The sequence below is a fragment of the Anoplopoma fimbria genome, chromosome 21 (assembly GCF_027596085.1).
Source record: "Anoplopoma fimbria isolate UVic2021 breed Golden Eagle Sablefish chromosome 21, Afim_UVic_2022, whole genome shotgun sequence".
NCBI lineage: Eukaryota > Metazoa > Chordata > Actinopteri > Perciformes > Anoplopomatidae > Anoplopoma > Anoplopoma fimbria.
The window spans coordinates 1,021,547-1,037,452 of record NC_072469.1 but is presented as its reverse complement, the minus strand read 5'-3'; the positions used below and the strand labels follow the sequence as shown (position 1 = coordinate 1,037,452).

The 15,906-nt window shown below is 38.3% G+C and overlaps 1 protein-coding gene across 1 annotated transcript in view; it reads right to left on the bottom strand.

Moving 5' to 3' along the window:
* Window positions 1-548: 548 nt before the first annotated feature.
* The window catches only part of dipk1c (divergent protein kinase domain 1C), a 36,634-nt gene continuing 21,276 nt past the window's right edge, over window positions 549-15,906 (bottom strand). The window contains exons 3-9 of the mRNA XM_054623090.1: window positions 10,587-10,790; window positions 10,442-10,495; window positions 10,118-10,314; window positions 9,363-9,642; window positions 6,344-6,508; window positions 2,016-2,090; window positions 549-1,505 (exon numbers count right to left, since the gene is read on the bottom strand). Coding sequence (XP_054479065.1) covers window positions 1,302-1,505; window positions 2,016-2,090; window positions 6,344-6,508; window positions 9,363-9,642; window positions 10,118-10,314; window positions 10,442-10,495; window positions 10,587-10,790 — 1,179 coding nt within the window. The 3' untranslated portion in view covers window positions 549-1,301. The remainder of the gene's footprint in view (window positions 1,506-2,015; window positions 2,091-6,343; window positions 6,509-9,362; window positions 9,643-10,117; window positions 10,315-10,441; window positions 10,496-10,586; window positions 10,791-15,906) is intronic.

The window sequence follows — 15,906 nt, the reverse complement described above, 5'->3', positions numbered from 1 at the left end:
ATTGTCGGATCCACGTTGGCCTAAACTGCCAAAAATCTCTTTAAAATGATTTTAAATTACAACCAAATGAAATGACAAGCTGACATGTCATGTCACGTGACGTATTTGACCATGTGGTTTCTGGTTATACACCTCTTTTCTGTGATTAAATGTGATAAAGTATTTTAATGGGTGGAGTGTAGATGGAGACAGAATAATTCTCTGAACTCGTTAGTTAATGCTTTCTACCAAGTCTGGTTGACTTGTTTTTTTGACTGAAGAAAATACCAGTTTTTATCAATATGTTCAGTTACTCACTCTGAAGGACTGCAAGTGTTATTTCACTCAACAAATGGTGAACGAAGAAGTTTCATATGTAGTCAAGTCAAGTCAGGGTTAGAAATTAGAATGTAATGTTTTGTGCAACTGTTTGGAATGAAAATCATTTCCGCTTTAAAAAAAAACTGTACCCAATCCTGAAAGCCTAAAAAACACAAAGACAGCCATTAGTCATTAATTTACTTATTAACTGATGTTATTAATGATTAATACATTTACTACATTGTTACATGTCGTATGCAGCTAACACTTATGTACACAGATGTTTTCTAACTGCAGCCTCTCTGCAAACGAGAGAGATTTTTTTTTATATATCTCACTGAGACTAACTGGATGAGTAAAAGAAGAAAAACCTCTCAGAGGATCCAGAACAGGTTCCTCTGATGAAAAGACACTTGAGGCGTCGCTGAGCTCTCTCACTCCAGTCCTGGTCTGGATGTTGTGTTGTGGAGATTTAACAATCTGAAAACACATTAACTTGAAATCCTCCTGGACGACAAAGAGTGAACATCTGATCTACAAAATCTAGTTTGTGTATGTGTCCCAAAGATGTACTCAAAGGTTTGTCAGGCTCCAGTCTCCTGGTTTCAGTCTTTACTCCAGATGTTGAACCAGCTGCTGGGTTTTGCTTCCCATTCAGACACCAGAGCATCGATGCTGGTGATCCGGTCTGGCTCACATCGGTGATCCAGTTCATCCCAAAGGTATTAGATGGAGGTGAGGTCAAGTTCTTCCAAACCAAACTGGAGGAACTGTTTCTCTTCCTTCTCTGGAACTAAGAAGCCATAACGGACATATTCACGTTTAAAGTTTGATCAGAAATAATCCTGAATATGTCTCAGAAACGATCCATATTGATCCATCTCAGTCCTGTTGGATCTGGATTCTGATTCTGATTGAAAACATCAAACGTGTAAACAAACGTCCAGGTTTTGTCCAGGAGGGTCGTTGGATTCCAGGATGAGCATTTCAACCCCAAAACCTCAGAAGTTCAGTGCAGTGTGGACGTGACCTTTCTCCTCCGAGGCCCCTCCTCCCTCACCTGAGGCCCCTCCCTCCTGGAGGAGGCGGGTCAGGATGCTGAGGAGGCGCTGATGGACGCCCCTATCTTGACCTGCCTCTCCTCCATCCTCCTCCACACCTCCGTCTGTTTCTGAACACTCCTGCACCGCTTGCTGCAGCTCCACCTGATCAAGACAAACACAGAAGATAATATACAATTTAGAGAAAGACTCAGACTTTAGAGAAAATCTCAATTTCTCATATTTCAACTTGTTCTTGTTCCCCACTCGTCAATTAAAGACACAGTCTTATACAGTTTGGTGTCTTTATGAACAAACAAACACTCAACTTTCACCCAGGAGACCGCTGTTCATGTCCCGTATGACACCAATTCAACATTGACTGACTTTTCAATCGTTTTGTTACGCAACTTTTGTACATCACTAAAGCCAGTTACGTAACAAACGTCTGCCTACGTATTAACCCGAACCAGAATCTTTTTCTAAACCCAAACAAGTACTTAACAGTGTTGATGATTGTCTTCATTCTATTGCTGCTGCATTTATTTGAACAAAAGTAACCAATAAAAATATGATAAAATATGTTAATAAATAAAACAAACATTTTAGATTGTTTTAAGTACAAAACATGAATACATATAGATATTAAAGTAAATAAAATATGAACAATCTTACCTGCAGAGGGAGACCTGCTTTGGCACCGAGCAGTGTGGGAGAAAACCAAGGTCGGAAGATCTTTTCACAAATCACCTGAAGAGAAGATTAAGAGAGAAGAAGAACAAGACAGGAGTGGAGATGTTAAAGAAAGAAAGAAAAAAGGAGGCAGACAGATGAGAAGAAGAGGAGAGAAAAATATATAGTGGGAGAAAAAAGTAAAGAAGAATGGAGAGATGACAGGAAAGGAAAGGAGAGAACATATAAAATAAGTGTGAAAAGAAAGAAACAAAAAGTAAAGATGAGAGGAAATGAAAATAAGAGATGATAAGGAAGAGAGGAGGGAAGTTGGGAGGAAACAAAATAAAATAAAGTAAGAAAAGAGATACAAAGAAATGAAAAAAGATGATGGAAAAACTGAAAGTAAAGGAAATGAAGAAGTGGATAAAGTGAAGAAAAATGTTGAGAAGATTGGAAGTTAGGAAGGAAATAGGAGATGAAACGAGTTGTAGGATACAAGAGGATAGAAATTAAAGTTGAGTGTGAAGATGTGGAGAGAGAAGAGGACAAGGAAAGAAAAGGTAAAAAAGAAAGAAAAGCATGGGAGAGGAGAAAAAGGAAACAAAAGGGGAAAAGGGAAATAATGAGGTTGAGAGGAAAGGAAAGAAGAGGTGAGGAGATAAGTGTTGAAGGATAGTACAGGTGTGACGCAAGAAGAGGACAAGAAACGAGGATGAAGAGAAAGAGAAAACGGGAGGAGAGACGAAGGAAAAGATGGGAGAGGAGGAAACAAGTGGAGAAAATAAGAACAAGAAGACGGGGAAGGAAAATAAATGAAAAATGGTAATAATAGAAGTAAAAGAAAAAAGTAGAGAGGAAAGGAGACAAGAGGAGAGGAGGCAAGATGAACATGTAGAGGAAAGGAAAGGTAAAGAGGGGAGGAAGATAAAAGAAGAGACAAAAGATGAGTGATCCTGAATAGAATGCTTTTTGTTTCTACGTCATTATGCAGACGACGCCTCGCTTTTCATTCTCAATCAGTCATCACGCAAACACACACACACACACACACACACACACACACACACACACACACACACACACACACACACACACACACACACACACAGTTAAAAAGACAATGCCTCCTTTCTCTGAGGAGAAGATTGACAGGCGGAGGGTCGCCAGGAGACACCTGTGGAGCTTCAGGTGGACCAATAGGACGGCAGCGTGTCATCGCCATGTCATCAACACCCTCTGTCCGGTCTGATCGTCGCGTCTTTCTTCTTCTCTTCTTTTGTTCATCATTTTACACTTTTTCCATCTTTTCTGATCATCTCTCTCTTTTCTTTCTCCATTTGTCTTCAACTCTTTTTTTTAGATTTCTCTTTGTTCTCTTCATCTTAAGTTTATTTCTGTTTTTGTTCTTGTTTTCTTGTTCGTCCTTTTTCTAAAAACAAGGACTGTTTTCTCTTAATCTTTGACTTTGTTTGTTTCCTCCATTTTATTCTTTTAATTATTTGTTTCTTTGATTTGTAGTTTTTTCTCGCCTCTCGTCTTTGGTTGTTTCATTTGATCTTTCATCCATATTTTTACACTTTGATTATTTCCTGTTTTATTTCTAGTGTATCTTTTCTGCTGTTTTCTTGTGTCCTCTTTTCTTTCCTAGTTTTGTCTTTATTTAATTTAATCTATATTTTCATTCCATATTTTCCCTTTTTATTCATCTTTTTTTCATGTTTAAATAATCTCTTGTTGAATTTTCTTTTCATCGTTGACTGTTCGTTTCCTCTTTTGTTTATTAATTATTTTTCTCTCTTAAACTTTTCTTTAATTTGTAGTTTATCCTCAACCTCTCCTCTTTGGTTGTTTTCCTATTTTAAGTTTATTCTCTTCATCATCTTAATCATCTTTTTTCTTTCTCATCTGTAGTTTTTGCTACCATCTTCACGTTCTCCTTTTTTCTTACCTATTTACATCCTTTTCTTCTTGTTTCCTAGTTTTCACTATTTTATTTACTTAATTTCTTGCATTTAATTTCTTTTAGCAACCTTCATTACAACCAACTACTATTACAGATTGCTTTTTGCGTCCTATTTCTATAAAATGTCAAAGTTTTTCTTCTCTTTTCTCATCATCAGATGTTTCTGTGTTTGTGCATCACATCCAGTCATCGGCCGTAGAAAAATATTTTCCCTCCGTCTCATATTCACACATATTCTCCTGTGATGAATGCAGGTATCTCGTATCATGTGACATGTGATACCGGAGCCGGCAGGGTGATGAGAGTCCGTCCCCGGCGTTGTTATGGAGATGAAGGTGGTGATGGTGGTGATGGTGGTGATGGTGGTGATGTCCCGCTTGGCTTTTGTTTCCTGGACGTTTCCTCCGAGTCTGACGGGCCGACGCTTCAAAATGGCTTCAAGTTACGCTTGATATAGAGGCCAACTGTAGGTTATTATTATTATTATTATTATTATTATTATTATTATTATTATTCAAACTGCCTTATAAAAAAGCCACAATTTAGCATTTACTCTGATACATATCAGTTTTCTGCAGTGTTAATAGAATTAATAAAAGTATTCTGCGTAATCATTTTTAAATGATTTGAAAGCTGCAATAATGTAACATCATTATAATATATATATAATATTTTTCAACTTGATGAGCCATTATGTTGCTTTTAGAATTACACTGATTTAAATGGAGTCAATCAAAATGCAATATAATTTAATTACATGATGGTTATAATACTTCTTCTACTACTGGTAATAATTTAACCAATACTTTGTAAATAATGAATACTGAATTTAAAATAATGTAATGTTATAATGTAAAATATAATTTCAATATCAACATTTATTACATGTGACTAGTTATTATTACTCTTATTATTATTATTATTATTATTATTATTATTATTATTATTATTATGACTGGTGAATGCTACCTTATGATTCTTAAATGAATTGAAATCTTTATTTACAAAGCACCTCAGTTTCAGAAGGTGTTTCACAAAATTAAAAATAATAGTTTTAATAATAAGATAACAAAAATAAAATAAGATTAATTAGAACACTGATAAGGATAATCTAAAAAAGTAAAATATGTAGATAGAGAAAGATCACAAACTAAATTGTGACTTTAAGTTTTAATATTTTTTTATTTGAATTTAAATCTTTGATGCATTGGATGAAAAATATAAATCTTCAAAATGTCTGTGCAGTAAGAAAAAGAAATGTCCAATTTAAATCAATAAAATTAACATTTTAACAACATTTTTACAGATTTCTGTAGATTAGAACAGAAGATGAGATTAGATCTATCTTTCTCTTTCCTCTGAACACTTCTACAGGTTAGATAAGAAAATAAAGTGTTTGAAGTATCAGAAGAGAATAAATGAAAATGTATTAGTGCAGATTTCTAATGAAATGTCTCTTCATGTCAGATCTAAAAACAGAACCTGTCGGCAGGTTTGAAGCCTCCTGTAATTATCATTCCAGGCGGCACACACGTATAATTAAGTATTGTGAAAGACCGATCGCTCTGAATTCTTGGGAAACAGACAGCCCTGTAATTTATCATCCACCTTACTTGGAACCGAGTCAGGAGAGAACTTTTAAATATGTAGTTTTCCTGTGTTTTTAAATCTCCCAAAAAAAAATCTTTGCATTAGTTTTCTTTATTCAATTTTAAATTCTTAAAGTCATTTGTTTCCTAATTAATGTAGTTTTAACTTCAAATTCATGATTAAAACTGATCAACTGAAGTAAAAATGAATTGTCTAAATCTGAATAAATTAAAACAAGTGTTTTGAAATTCATTAATGTATAAAAATATATATAAGTTACCTTTCCTGAGATCAATAATTAAATCTTGGACCGAACTAAAAAAAAAAAGCTGTATTTTGAAATATCTGGATTTTGTACTATAAACTAAAATATTTATTTAAAAATTAATATATTTTCTGTGAATGTTATACTATTAACAAAAATACAAAATTAAAAAAATATATATTTGTCTTTTTATTTTTCTGGGAAATTAAAGATCATAAAGATCTGAATTAATGTTTTAAACCATAAATTAAAATTCTGTTGAGGCAATACTGAATTATTTATTAATAAATGTATAAAACAAGTATTTCATTTTGAGGACTTTACCTTAGAAGAAACTCCTGTCCTGGACTAATTAACCTTTTTAGTAAACAGAAAAAGTTTTGCCCATTTTTAAATAAAAACAAAGATAATAAACAGTCAAACCTTGTTATGAAGTCTGCTGCTAGAATTCACAACACAGAGTTATTTTAATAATTTCATTTTCCTATGGAGCCTCGATCTCAGTCTCACCTGCAGGTTGCTGTTGCGGCGGCGCGGGCTGCACCTGCGTTTGTTCAGGTTACAGCTGGACGAGCAGTCGAAGAAGTTACAGTCGTCGTCGCTGCTGCAGTTCTGGTCCAGGATGTCCCTCATCTTCGGCTCGAAGAACGCCATGTCCACGTCGATCGCCACCACCTGATGGACACGAAAGAAAAGACTGAGTTTAGTATCATCCTGAAGGTTTTCATGTCATAAAGAAAAGATCATTTAGGACTACAACACATTTTAACAGAATATTTTGACACTTTTACTGATTTTAATTAAATTCTTCTGTTTATAAATGTTACAGCTCATGACCTATTAACACTTTAAAATAGTAATTTGCACCTTTAATTTAATACTTTTATTACCTTTTAACAAGTATTTTAAATAGTTTATAAACTTAACAGAACACTTGAAGAAACTCTTTGTTTTAGAGGAAACATAATTAATTGATTATAATGTAATTTAATATAATAATATTCAGGTGACTCCAGACTCCAGCTGTGCACAATTTTGGGATCTTTATAAATCAAACATTTTTGGGTTTTTGGAGTCAAACCAAAATGATCTGAAGAAATCACAAGTTTCAGATGTTTAAATTCAAATCTATTTGTTTACAGTATATTTTTAAGTATTAATGTCCTGCATGTCTTTTTAGTGGCTGCTGGAGTGAAGTGAGTTTGTTTCACTGGACCTTTGAGTTGATCTGTGAACAGGTGAATCTGCTGCTGTGTTTATTTGTATTCTGCATGTCTTACTTTCTCTTCTGTCTTGAACATTAACACTGCAATCAACTTATAAAGAACCCACAAATAGTCCCTTGTGTTTAGAGGAAAGAAAATTACTTGAAAGTCGTGGTTTTAAAGATTTACTTCTTCAGTTAAAACCAATGGAAGTCAGAGAGAATTTAGAGACGGAGTGACACCTTTTTTTGACAATAGAGAGCTGCAGTAATGAGTCCTAAAACCCAGAAATGAGTCAGCGTTAAATCAACCAATTGTCCCTCGGGGCTTCCTTACAGTTAAGATGGTGGGGAAGATAACAAAACCAGAGATTTATCCATCTCGTATCTGTCTAAATGTAGTTGATCTTAACATATTAGGTATGGAGTTAATCTGCAGATGCTCAGGTTAAAAATGAGACCAACCTTTTTGTTTAGTTCTTCAACCACAACAAAAGCTAACACGTCCCCTTCTGGCCCTTTAAGAGGAGTGAGGAATCAACGGTCAATGGCGACATTAAACCGTCAAAAAGTAGATTTTTCAAAAAGTGGGAATTACCGCAACCACAAGAGGTCTTTCAGCAAATACTCACGAATGAGTACAGAAAAGATCAGGCTGGTGAGTCTTGTAGTATTAGAGATGAGCCGTGGACAGAGAGATGCACGCATGCACGCACACAACCAAGCACATCATTTCCTTAAAGGCTTACAGCTGTCAGAGATGATAACACAAGACTTCTACTTTAATTAGATGAAGTTATTCATTTCAGTTACTCCTCTCTGGAAGCTGTTTTCACTGATTTTCACTGTCAGAAAAGACATTAAAGTGAAATGTTTTGTCTATAAAACAAAATAAACACAAAAGCTTCTGCAGACGACGTCTTGTTGTTCTGGCCGTGAACGTTATGTCAGCTCTTGTCTTATAAGAAACCTTTTACAATGTTGGCGTTATAAACAATGAGTTGTTAAATCTGTTCCATGTCAACAACCTTTACAGGAAAGAACAACACAAATCCTGCTGAAACACGAGAACAACGATGAGCCTGTGGCCCACTCTCCAGCTGCTCATTCTGCCTCAATCATGAAGAGTGGAGGATGAAAGAGTCGTGATTGTTGGCCGGAGACCAGCGTGGCGCTGACACGGTGTTGGATTAATGACGTTCTGGCTCAGTCTGCTGCCGAAACCATAAAAGCATCTGATAGCGCTGAGAAAACAACCGCTGACTTTTGTTTGATTTTCTCAGCGCTGCTTGTGATGCAGTTAGAGAACAAAGACCGTGTTCTCTGTCAGGCTCCTTATTTGTACAGCTTAAATAAACAGGTGTCAGATTTTGACTTTAATATTAACGTACTTTTATTTAGTTTTTTGTTTCCTCCATTATTTCTAGTTGTGCAACGGATCCTTAAACTCACGGATCAGATCAGCACAAAAGAAAAAAGAGAGCAAACACTAATCACTGATCATTGATGATCCATACCGACAGATACAGATCCCTTTGTTGTTTGATTATAGCAGCTGGTCTACAAGAATCCAGACTATTGATATTTTTCATCACCGTCCCATAAATAATTTCACCGCTCTGAAATAATAAACGTTATACTTTTACTTTGTTAGAGTTATTTATAGTGTTTTATTCATTCATAAAAACACACAATTCAAATGATTAGGAAATAACATATTGTATGTTATTTAAAACAGATTTAGTCATGAGTAGTTTTAATGATGTATAGTAATCTGTTTAGAGCTAATGTTAGGAAGTTAAACATCATAATTCATCTCTAATATCTATTTTATATTAACGTGAAAAAATCTCCTTCAAACCTACTTGGCAATAAACCAATTTTGAATCTGATTAGGGATATCAGTTAAACGAGTTTGATAATAACGTGGTGTGTAGTGAGTGTGTGTGTGTGTGTGCGTGTGTGTGTGTGTAGTGAGTATGTGTGTGTGTGTGTGTGTGTGTGTGTGTGTGTGTGTGTGTGTGTGTGTGTGTGTGTGTGTGTGTGTGTGTGTGTGTGTGTGTGTGTGTGTGTGTGTGTGTGTGTGTGTGTGTGTGCGGTCGATGCAGAATGACCTTCTCTCTCTCAGCTTCAGGGTCACATCTTCTGCTTTTATAAAAACCTCTCACGTATTCCACCGTCCGGCTCTACTCCCTCTAATAAAAAAAAACGTCCCTTTGATCTCTTTTCTCCCTGCTTTGCTTTGAGTCTCTTTACGTTCATTACTTTACTCAGGAAACATTCAGACCCGCCTTGTGGTTTTCATTGTGGAGACAGAAAACTCACCGTCAGGTCCTTCCTGATGGCAAAGTTCTCCGGTTTGATGTCACACAGGTGCAGTTTGTGGGTGAAGTCGTTGTCAAAGTGCCACACCATGTCCAGGAAACTCCGCGCGATGCGATGCACCTTCTCCCTGACGGTCCACCTCCCCCGGGCTCCAGCCACCTCCTCCAGGGAGAAGATGTTCTGGTCCCAGGCGTGGCCGGCGGACAGGTACTCCACGGCGTAGAAGTGACCGCAGGAGCCCAACACCTTGGCCACGTGGATGCTGAGGTCCTGCAGGACTCTGGAGAGAAGAGGAGGGAAGATGAAGTTACGTTTCTATTTTATCTTCATGATTCTTTTGCAGGACTTTTTTTGGGAAAAGGGTGGATGTGATTCAGCTCAACTCACAACAATCCTGGTTCACAATCACAGTTTTTGGGGATTTGGATTTTTTTGTGGGCATTCTATTTTAACATGAATGCTTTCAACAATCCTTGAAGAACCCTTTCTTTCAAAAAAAGGTTCTTAGTGGAACCCATAGTCGTAAAAATAACCCTTTTTTTGGATGAAATGTGTTCTTAATTAAACCATTAGTCTTACGAAGAAAACTCCTTTATCAACCCTCGTTCTTCAGAAGCTAATAGTTCTAGAGAGAACCTTAACCCTTCAGAAAGAACCTGATTGGAGCCCTTATTTCTAAGACTGAAATCGTTCTCTTTGAGGTTGTACATGCTTCCATGGTATTTCCTGTTATTTCCTGTGTCTGGTAGTTTTACCGGAGGAAGGTGTACTCCTCCTGCTGCAGCAGAGACCACAGTGAGGCCAGCTCCGCTCTGGAGTAACTCTTATCTCGGTTTCTCAGCTTCTTCCCCAGAAGTCTGGCCAGAGAGCTGTTACTTCCTCCTCCTCCTCCTCCGCCTCCTCCTCCTTCTTCGTCCTCTTCATCCTCAGCCAGCCCCAGAGAGTTTCGTACCTGAGATCAGAGGAAAGAGGAAGCTGCTCTCACAGGGAGGTTTACACACATCAGTTTGAATTCTGAGTAGAAGTTCAGATTTTTGAGTGATTAGCATCTTTTATTAGCATCACAGGATCCGACTTACCTCCAGAGTGGCGTAGAAAACCACATCCAGCGGTGAGAGCTCCTCTGCCGTGTCCTGTCAGAGAGAATGACTGTTAATCATTATTCAGTGTTCTTTGTATCTAAGCCGAGCCGAGCCCCCCCCGATCAATAATCAGGGACGTCACCTGGTAGTCCAGTATTCCCAGTGGCTCATACGAGGAGAAATTCTCCAGTTTGGACTTGAGGATGATGGGGTTTCCTCTCCAGCGCGCCTCGATCACCTTCTTCCCGTTCTCGTAGTAGAGGCAGCGCTTGTACTCGACCAGGCCGAGCACACAAAGGTCCTCGCACATGTCGCCCGTCACCGAACCCTCGCCGAACTCCAGACACTGTACGGCAGAGCGGGTGGGACACACAGAGCACAAACCTCAGTACAGGACCACCAATCAGTAGCTGGGTCAACATTCTACTGTCAAGCTAATTTGAAGTGGACCTTGGAAATGTTGCAATAAAAGAATTCGGTGTGTTTCCATCAACTGGTTTAAAGCTGATAAATACGGTACAAACTACAGTACAATTTGTCAGCACTTGGCGCTGTAGGCTATGCAAAGCTGTGATCTGCCATTAAACAGAGTAGAAGAAGAAGTAGAAGTGGAACCAGACACACGATGTTACTTTAGAAGGTTAATATTAACCAACTGGACCATATTAGTCAACTTCTACTTCAACTACTTCAGCTGGCGAGTTAGCTATCTACCTCGTCCATCTATAGAGCCAGATAGCTTGGCCATCTCCAGAGCTGGCTAGATTGCTTGCTAGCTTGTCCATAATCATAGTTGGCAAGTTTGCTAGCTTCTCCATCTCGAGAACTGGCGAGTAAGATAAATAGCTCGTCCATCTCTTGAGCTGGCAAGTTAGCTGGACCATAGATTAAGTGCTGCCACTGGCCACCAGTTAGTATGAAAGCATGGCGGAATTAGCTAGCAAGCTAACTAGCCAGCTGCTGAATAAGTAAAATATAACAGCTTAATGCTTCATCCACACTGTCACAGCGTAGGAAAGCACATTGCTATCAACAGATAAGCGAAATTTTTTGTTACCGTATAGCATCTAAGCATGGTGGAATTAGCAGGCTAGCTAAGTAGCCAGCCGTCTGCTAGTTAGCTTGCTAATTCCACCATGCTATAATGCTACACTGCTTACAGAAATAAACTCAACAGTGGGACATTTCTTTATCTCTCTAATAGTTTCACCTAAAATTAACATTTTTATTAATCTTTCTAGAAGTTTTCCTGAAAAATACACCAGAAAATGATGTTATGTTTAAACCTTCGGCAAAAAATGTATATTCTAAAGTTAATGAATCTGTGTTGACAATGTGTTGAGTTATCCTGTTAGAACACACAGCTGGCTAAAGTCTGTTGGCTTTCTTTATTTCTTATTTAACGTGAAGAATTTCCTTCTTTTCTTTGACTTTCTATAAAACGATTAAACAGCTGAGAGTCTCTTCATCGTGGCCTGAGGAGACCTGATGATTGTACCTCTCAGTGAACGCTGTCATGATAAACACATGTGTCCAGAGGTGTGAGGATGAGGTTGAGGATTAGCGTCGTTCTGGTCAGGGATTACCCGGCTAATCCTCGCTCTGCCCACATTCCAACACAAACATCCGTCAGTAAGGATCTCAGAGACAACACACACCTCCAGATCTACAAAACACCTGCTGGATGAGCTCCGTCGGTTCATGTTTTAAATCCACAACATACCAACTGTTCAGTTTAGTCAAATTAAAATGCTGCGAACTGAAAACAAGAGTGCAAATTAGTTGAGTTGCACTGAGGGTGGCAGAATTCTAAGAATATTCAAGATGGAAAGATTCCTTTGGCATTAAATGGGAATAAACTGAATGAATGGAAAACTCACTTTGACCAGATAATAAGCAGGCAGAATTGTAAACTCTTCTTAAATACTTCACAATATCAGATAAACATTCCCTGTAACCCCCCCTTCAATTATGACTTTTCACTGTTCAGGCGGAATTCCTATTTAATTGGATGCTGCCTGATTGTCTGTACATGTGATGGAAGAGTGCACCGCTGGATGCATGGTCACAATTCAATTAAATAAGATGAGATAAACCTTAAATTATCCTGAGGGAAATTACTGGGCAGCAGCTGCAGTGCAAAGTGGGAAAGTCTCAGATAACATTAACAATTAGGTGCAGATTCAAAATGAATACAAAGTTAAGATGTAAACAGGTTAACAATAGGGATCCATGATATTGCACTTAATGTTCAGTGAGTCAGCTGAAAGAAAATGATAAATGATAAACCTTCTAACCAGAAATTCAACACTTAAATCCTCAGATCTACTTTGTTTGAACTAATCAGACTGGATTAGGAACTAACTTAACGTTACAGAGAGCCAGTTGGAAAAAATACACCAAAGATGAAATGTCCTAAACTGAAAATGATGTCAAAAGTATGAAAATATAGATATTTTATGAGGACTTTGCTGTAGGAAGATAGTCAGGATTGAAATCGTTCCGGATCAGTGGACGAGCTCAGCGGGTAACATGAGTCGAGGTTAAAGAGGCAGGAAGTGTGAGGGACGGACAGACAGATGGGACACAGACAGATAAGACACAGACAGATAAGACACAGACAGGTTTAATTGTCCTCAGAGACAGAGACTCTGTTATTACGTCGGGGAAAAGCAGCGTGATGAAAGCAGCCTGATGACGGACGCTCCTCCGTGGTTTCAGCGTCGGACGGTTAACGTGTTGAAGGGGAGAGTTGAGATAACGTGGACGCTTAGCTCTCCGTCCGTCTCCTGAGTGAGAGACGTCAGCACACGCTCTGTAAATCTGCACCGGAGTGAGCGCTCACATTTCAAGGTTTACAACCAAATCATGTAGGTTTAATCTGTGAAACCAGTTCATACAAAGACGTTTAACGTTGGACTCACAGCATCTTCATCATCTTCCTCCATAGCGAAACTTCTTAAAGCCTCAAAGACATCAAAGGATTGTTTTTATTACACCTCTGAATCTTTCATTACGAGTAGAACAATTAGTTTGAGAGTAACATCCCTCTGAATGATGAACGTTTCCTGTTAGTGTTGGATTGTTCTGTATTAAATAGTTGAATAAACACAAAGAGCATCGGTCATATGTACACAGAAACTTTGTAGACGTGGTTTAGACTCTGTTTCATCTCTCTGCTCTAAACTGAAACATTTCAAACGGATGATTGTGATTTTAATCTTTGAGAACCTGCTCGAAACACTCAACACACAACTTCTATTTTGAGTGTCCATTCTTTGTTTTTTAAAGACTAGTCCTCCTGGACTGCTGACTCTTTATTCCAGCTCACAACTCTTTATTGTGAGCTCTGCAGCCTCCACACACATCCGCTCTAATTCCCTGGATTTCATCCGTCTTGCGTCACATCACTTTCTGCAGCTGCTTCCTCCGTCCTCGACCCCACCGCCTCCTCACCTACTGCTGTGTGTGCGTGTGTGTGTGTGTGTGTGTGTGTGTGTGTGTGTGTGTGTGTGATGTATTTTATGTGTATAAGCTTTTAAAAGGTTCCACATGGTCTTCATGTTTAAAGGGTGTGAAACAGACTTCAGTAGCTAGCGAAGCATAGACGTGCTAACGCTAGCTCATGATGCTCACGTTCCCTGCCTGAACCTCCCTGTTTACCCGCCGACAAAACTTCATCCTGTTGTTCTGCAACGCTGCAGAGACAGAGAGACGGTTAAAAAGCATCAAAGTTTGTCTTGAATGAACCTCAGTTTTGGAAATTAATTTACTATAATTTGCTCTGTTTGCTACAATGATCCACAAAGATGGATCAATGTAGCAAACAAGCTTTAAGACACCCTACAAAGGAAGCTCATGTTTCCCTCTTGTATCCGCGATCTCATTCTTTCAGTCACTACCCAAAGCTTGTGACCATAGATGAGGGTCTGAGCGTAGATGGACTGGTAAATTGAGAGCTGCACCGTACCGCCTGTCCATCTCACGCTCACTGGTGATCAAGACCGCGACATACCTGAACTCCCTCTCTTGGGCCAGTGACTCACTTACAAGGTGCAATCCACCGTTTTACTAGAACCATGGCCTCAGACATGGAGGTACTGCCTTTCTTACCGATCACTCTACAAACCGCCCCAGTGCTGCTGAAGTTCACATTCTGAAGGAGCCAACAGAACCACATCATCTGCAAAGAGTCGAATCGCAAATGTTCCCGGTTTACCTCATCGAACATTTGAAAACTGTTTGACAGAAGAGAAAATACATCTAACTAGAGATGAATGAATGTATGGTTTGTCCGTTGTGTGTCCCGGTGTCGTCGACCCGTTATGACCCGTTATGACGCGTTAATGAAGCGTTTATGTCCAGCTGCTGGTTTGAGACGCAGCAGGTGTTTGTCTCAGTGTGTCTCTGGTTTGCCTGTTTTATTAAGAAGCTTCAGCTCTCAGAGGAAACACAGTGATGATGAACAACATGGATCCTAAAGAGTCCGTCAGCTGATGTGTTTATTTGAGCTGAGAACAGAAACAGATGAGATCCAGTCGGGTCTGGTTTTTATTTCCATGCTGGAGACTTTTACTTGTCCTCATGTTTCCTAATGTTTCCTTCTGTTTCCGTCCTTCTTTGCTTTCTTTCTGTTTTCTTCTTTTCGTCTTTCTTTTTTTATTTCTTCCTACTCCTCTATTGTTTCTCTTTTAATTTCTTTATCTCTGTCCTTCCCTTCTTTTCTATCTTTTCCATGTTTTCTATCAGTTCTTCCAAATCTTTGTCTAGTTCTTCCTGCGGTCTTTCCTTCCTTCCTCTCGTTTCCTTTTTTAGTTCCTTCCTACTTCCCTTTACTTCTTTACATCTGTCATTCCTACTTCCTATTTCTTGTTTGTGTCTCCTTTCATCTCTTCTACTTTTCCTCACTTCACATTTCTGTCTTCACAGATTTTGTTCTTTCCTTTCTTTCCTTTTTCTGTTTCCTCTCTTCCTACATTCCTTCTCTTTACCTCTTTCCTTATTTCTTTGCTGTATTTGTTTGTTCTATTTCTTTATTATTTCCTAATTCCTTATTCTTTCGTTTCTATTTTATACTTCTGTTTTCTTCTTTTCCTTCAGCTTTTCTTTCAAATGTCTTCCTCTTCTTTCCTTTCCTTTCCTCTTTTGTTTCACCTCTCATTTGTTATTTCCCCATGTCCCCTTTCCTTCTTCCTTGTCTTCCTCCCTTTCATTTCTTTCCCTTTTTTGTTCTTTTCTTTTTTCTTGTAGTCTTCCTAAGTTCCTTCTCTCCCCCGTTTCATTTATTTTTTGTCTCTTTCCATGTTTTATTTTTCAGTAATTCCGTCTTTACTTCTTCCTTTCTTTTTTCATTTTTCTTTAATTTCCTCCTACTTCCTTTCTTTATTATATTGTCTTTCCTTTGTTGCCTCCTCTCGTTTGTCCTCCCTTGTTTATTCCGGTCTTCATTTGAAATGAAACCA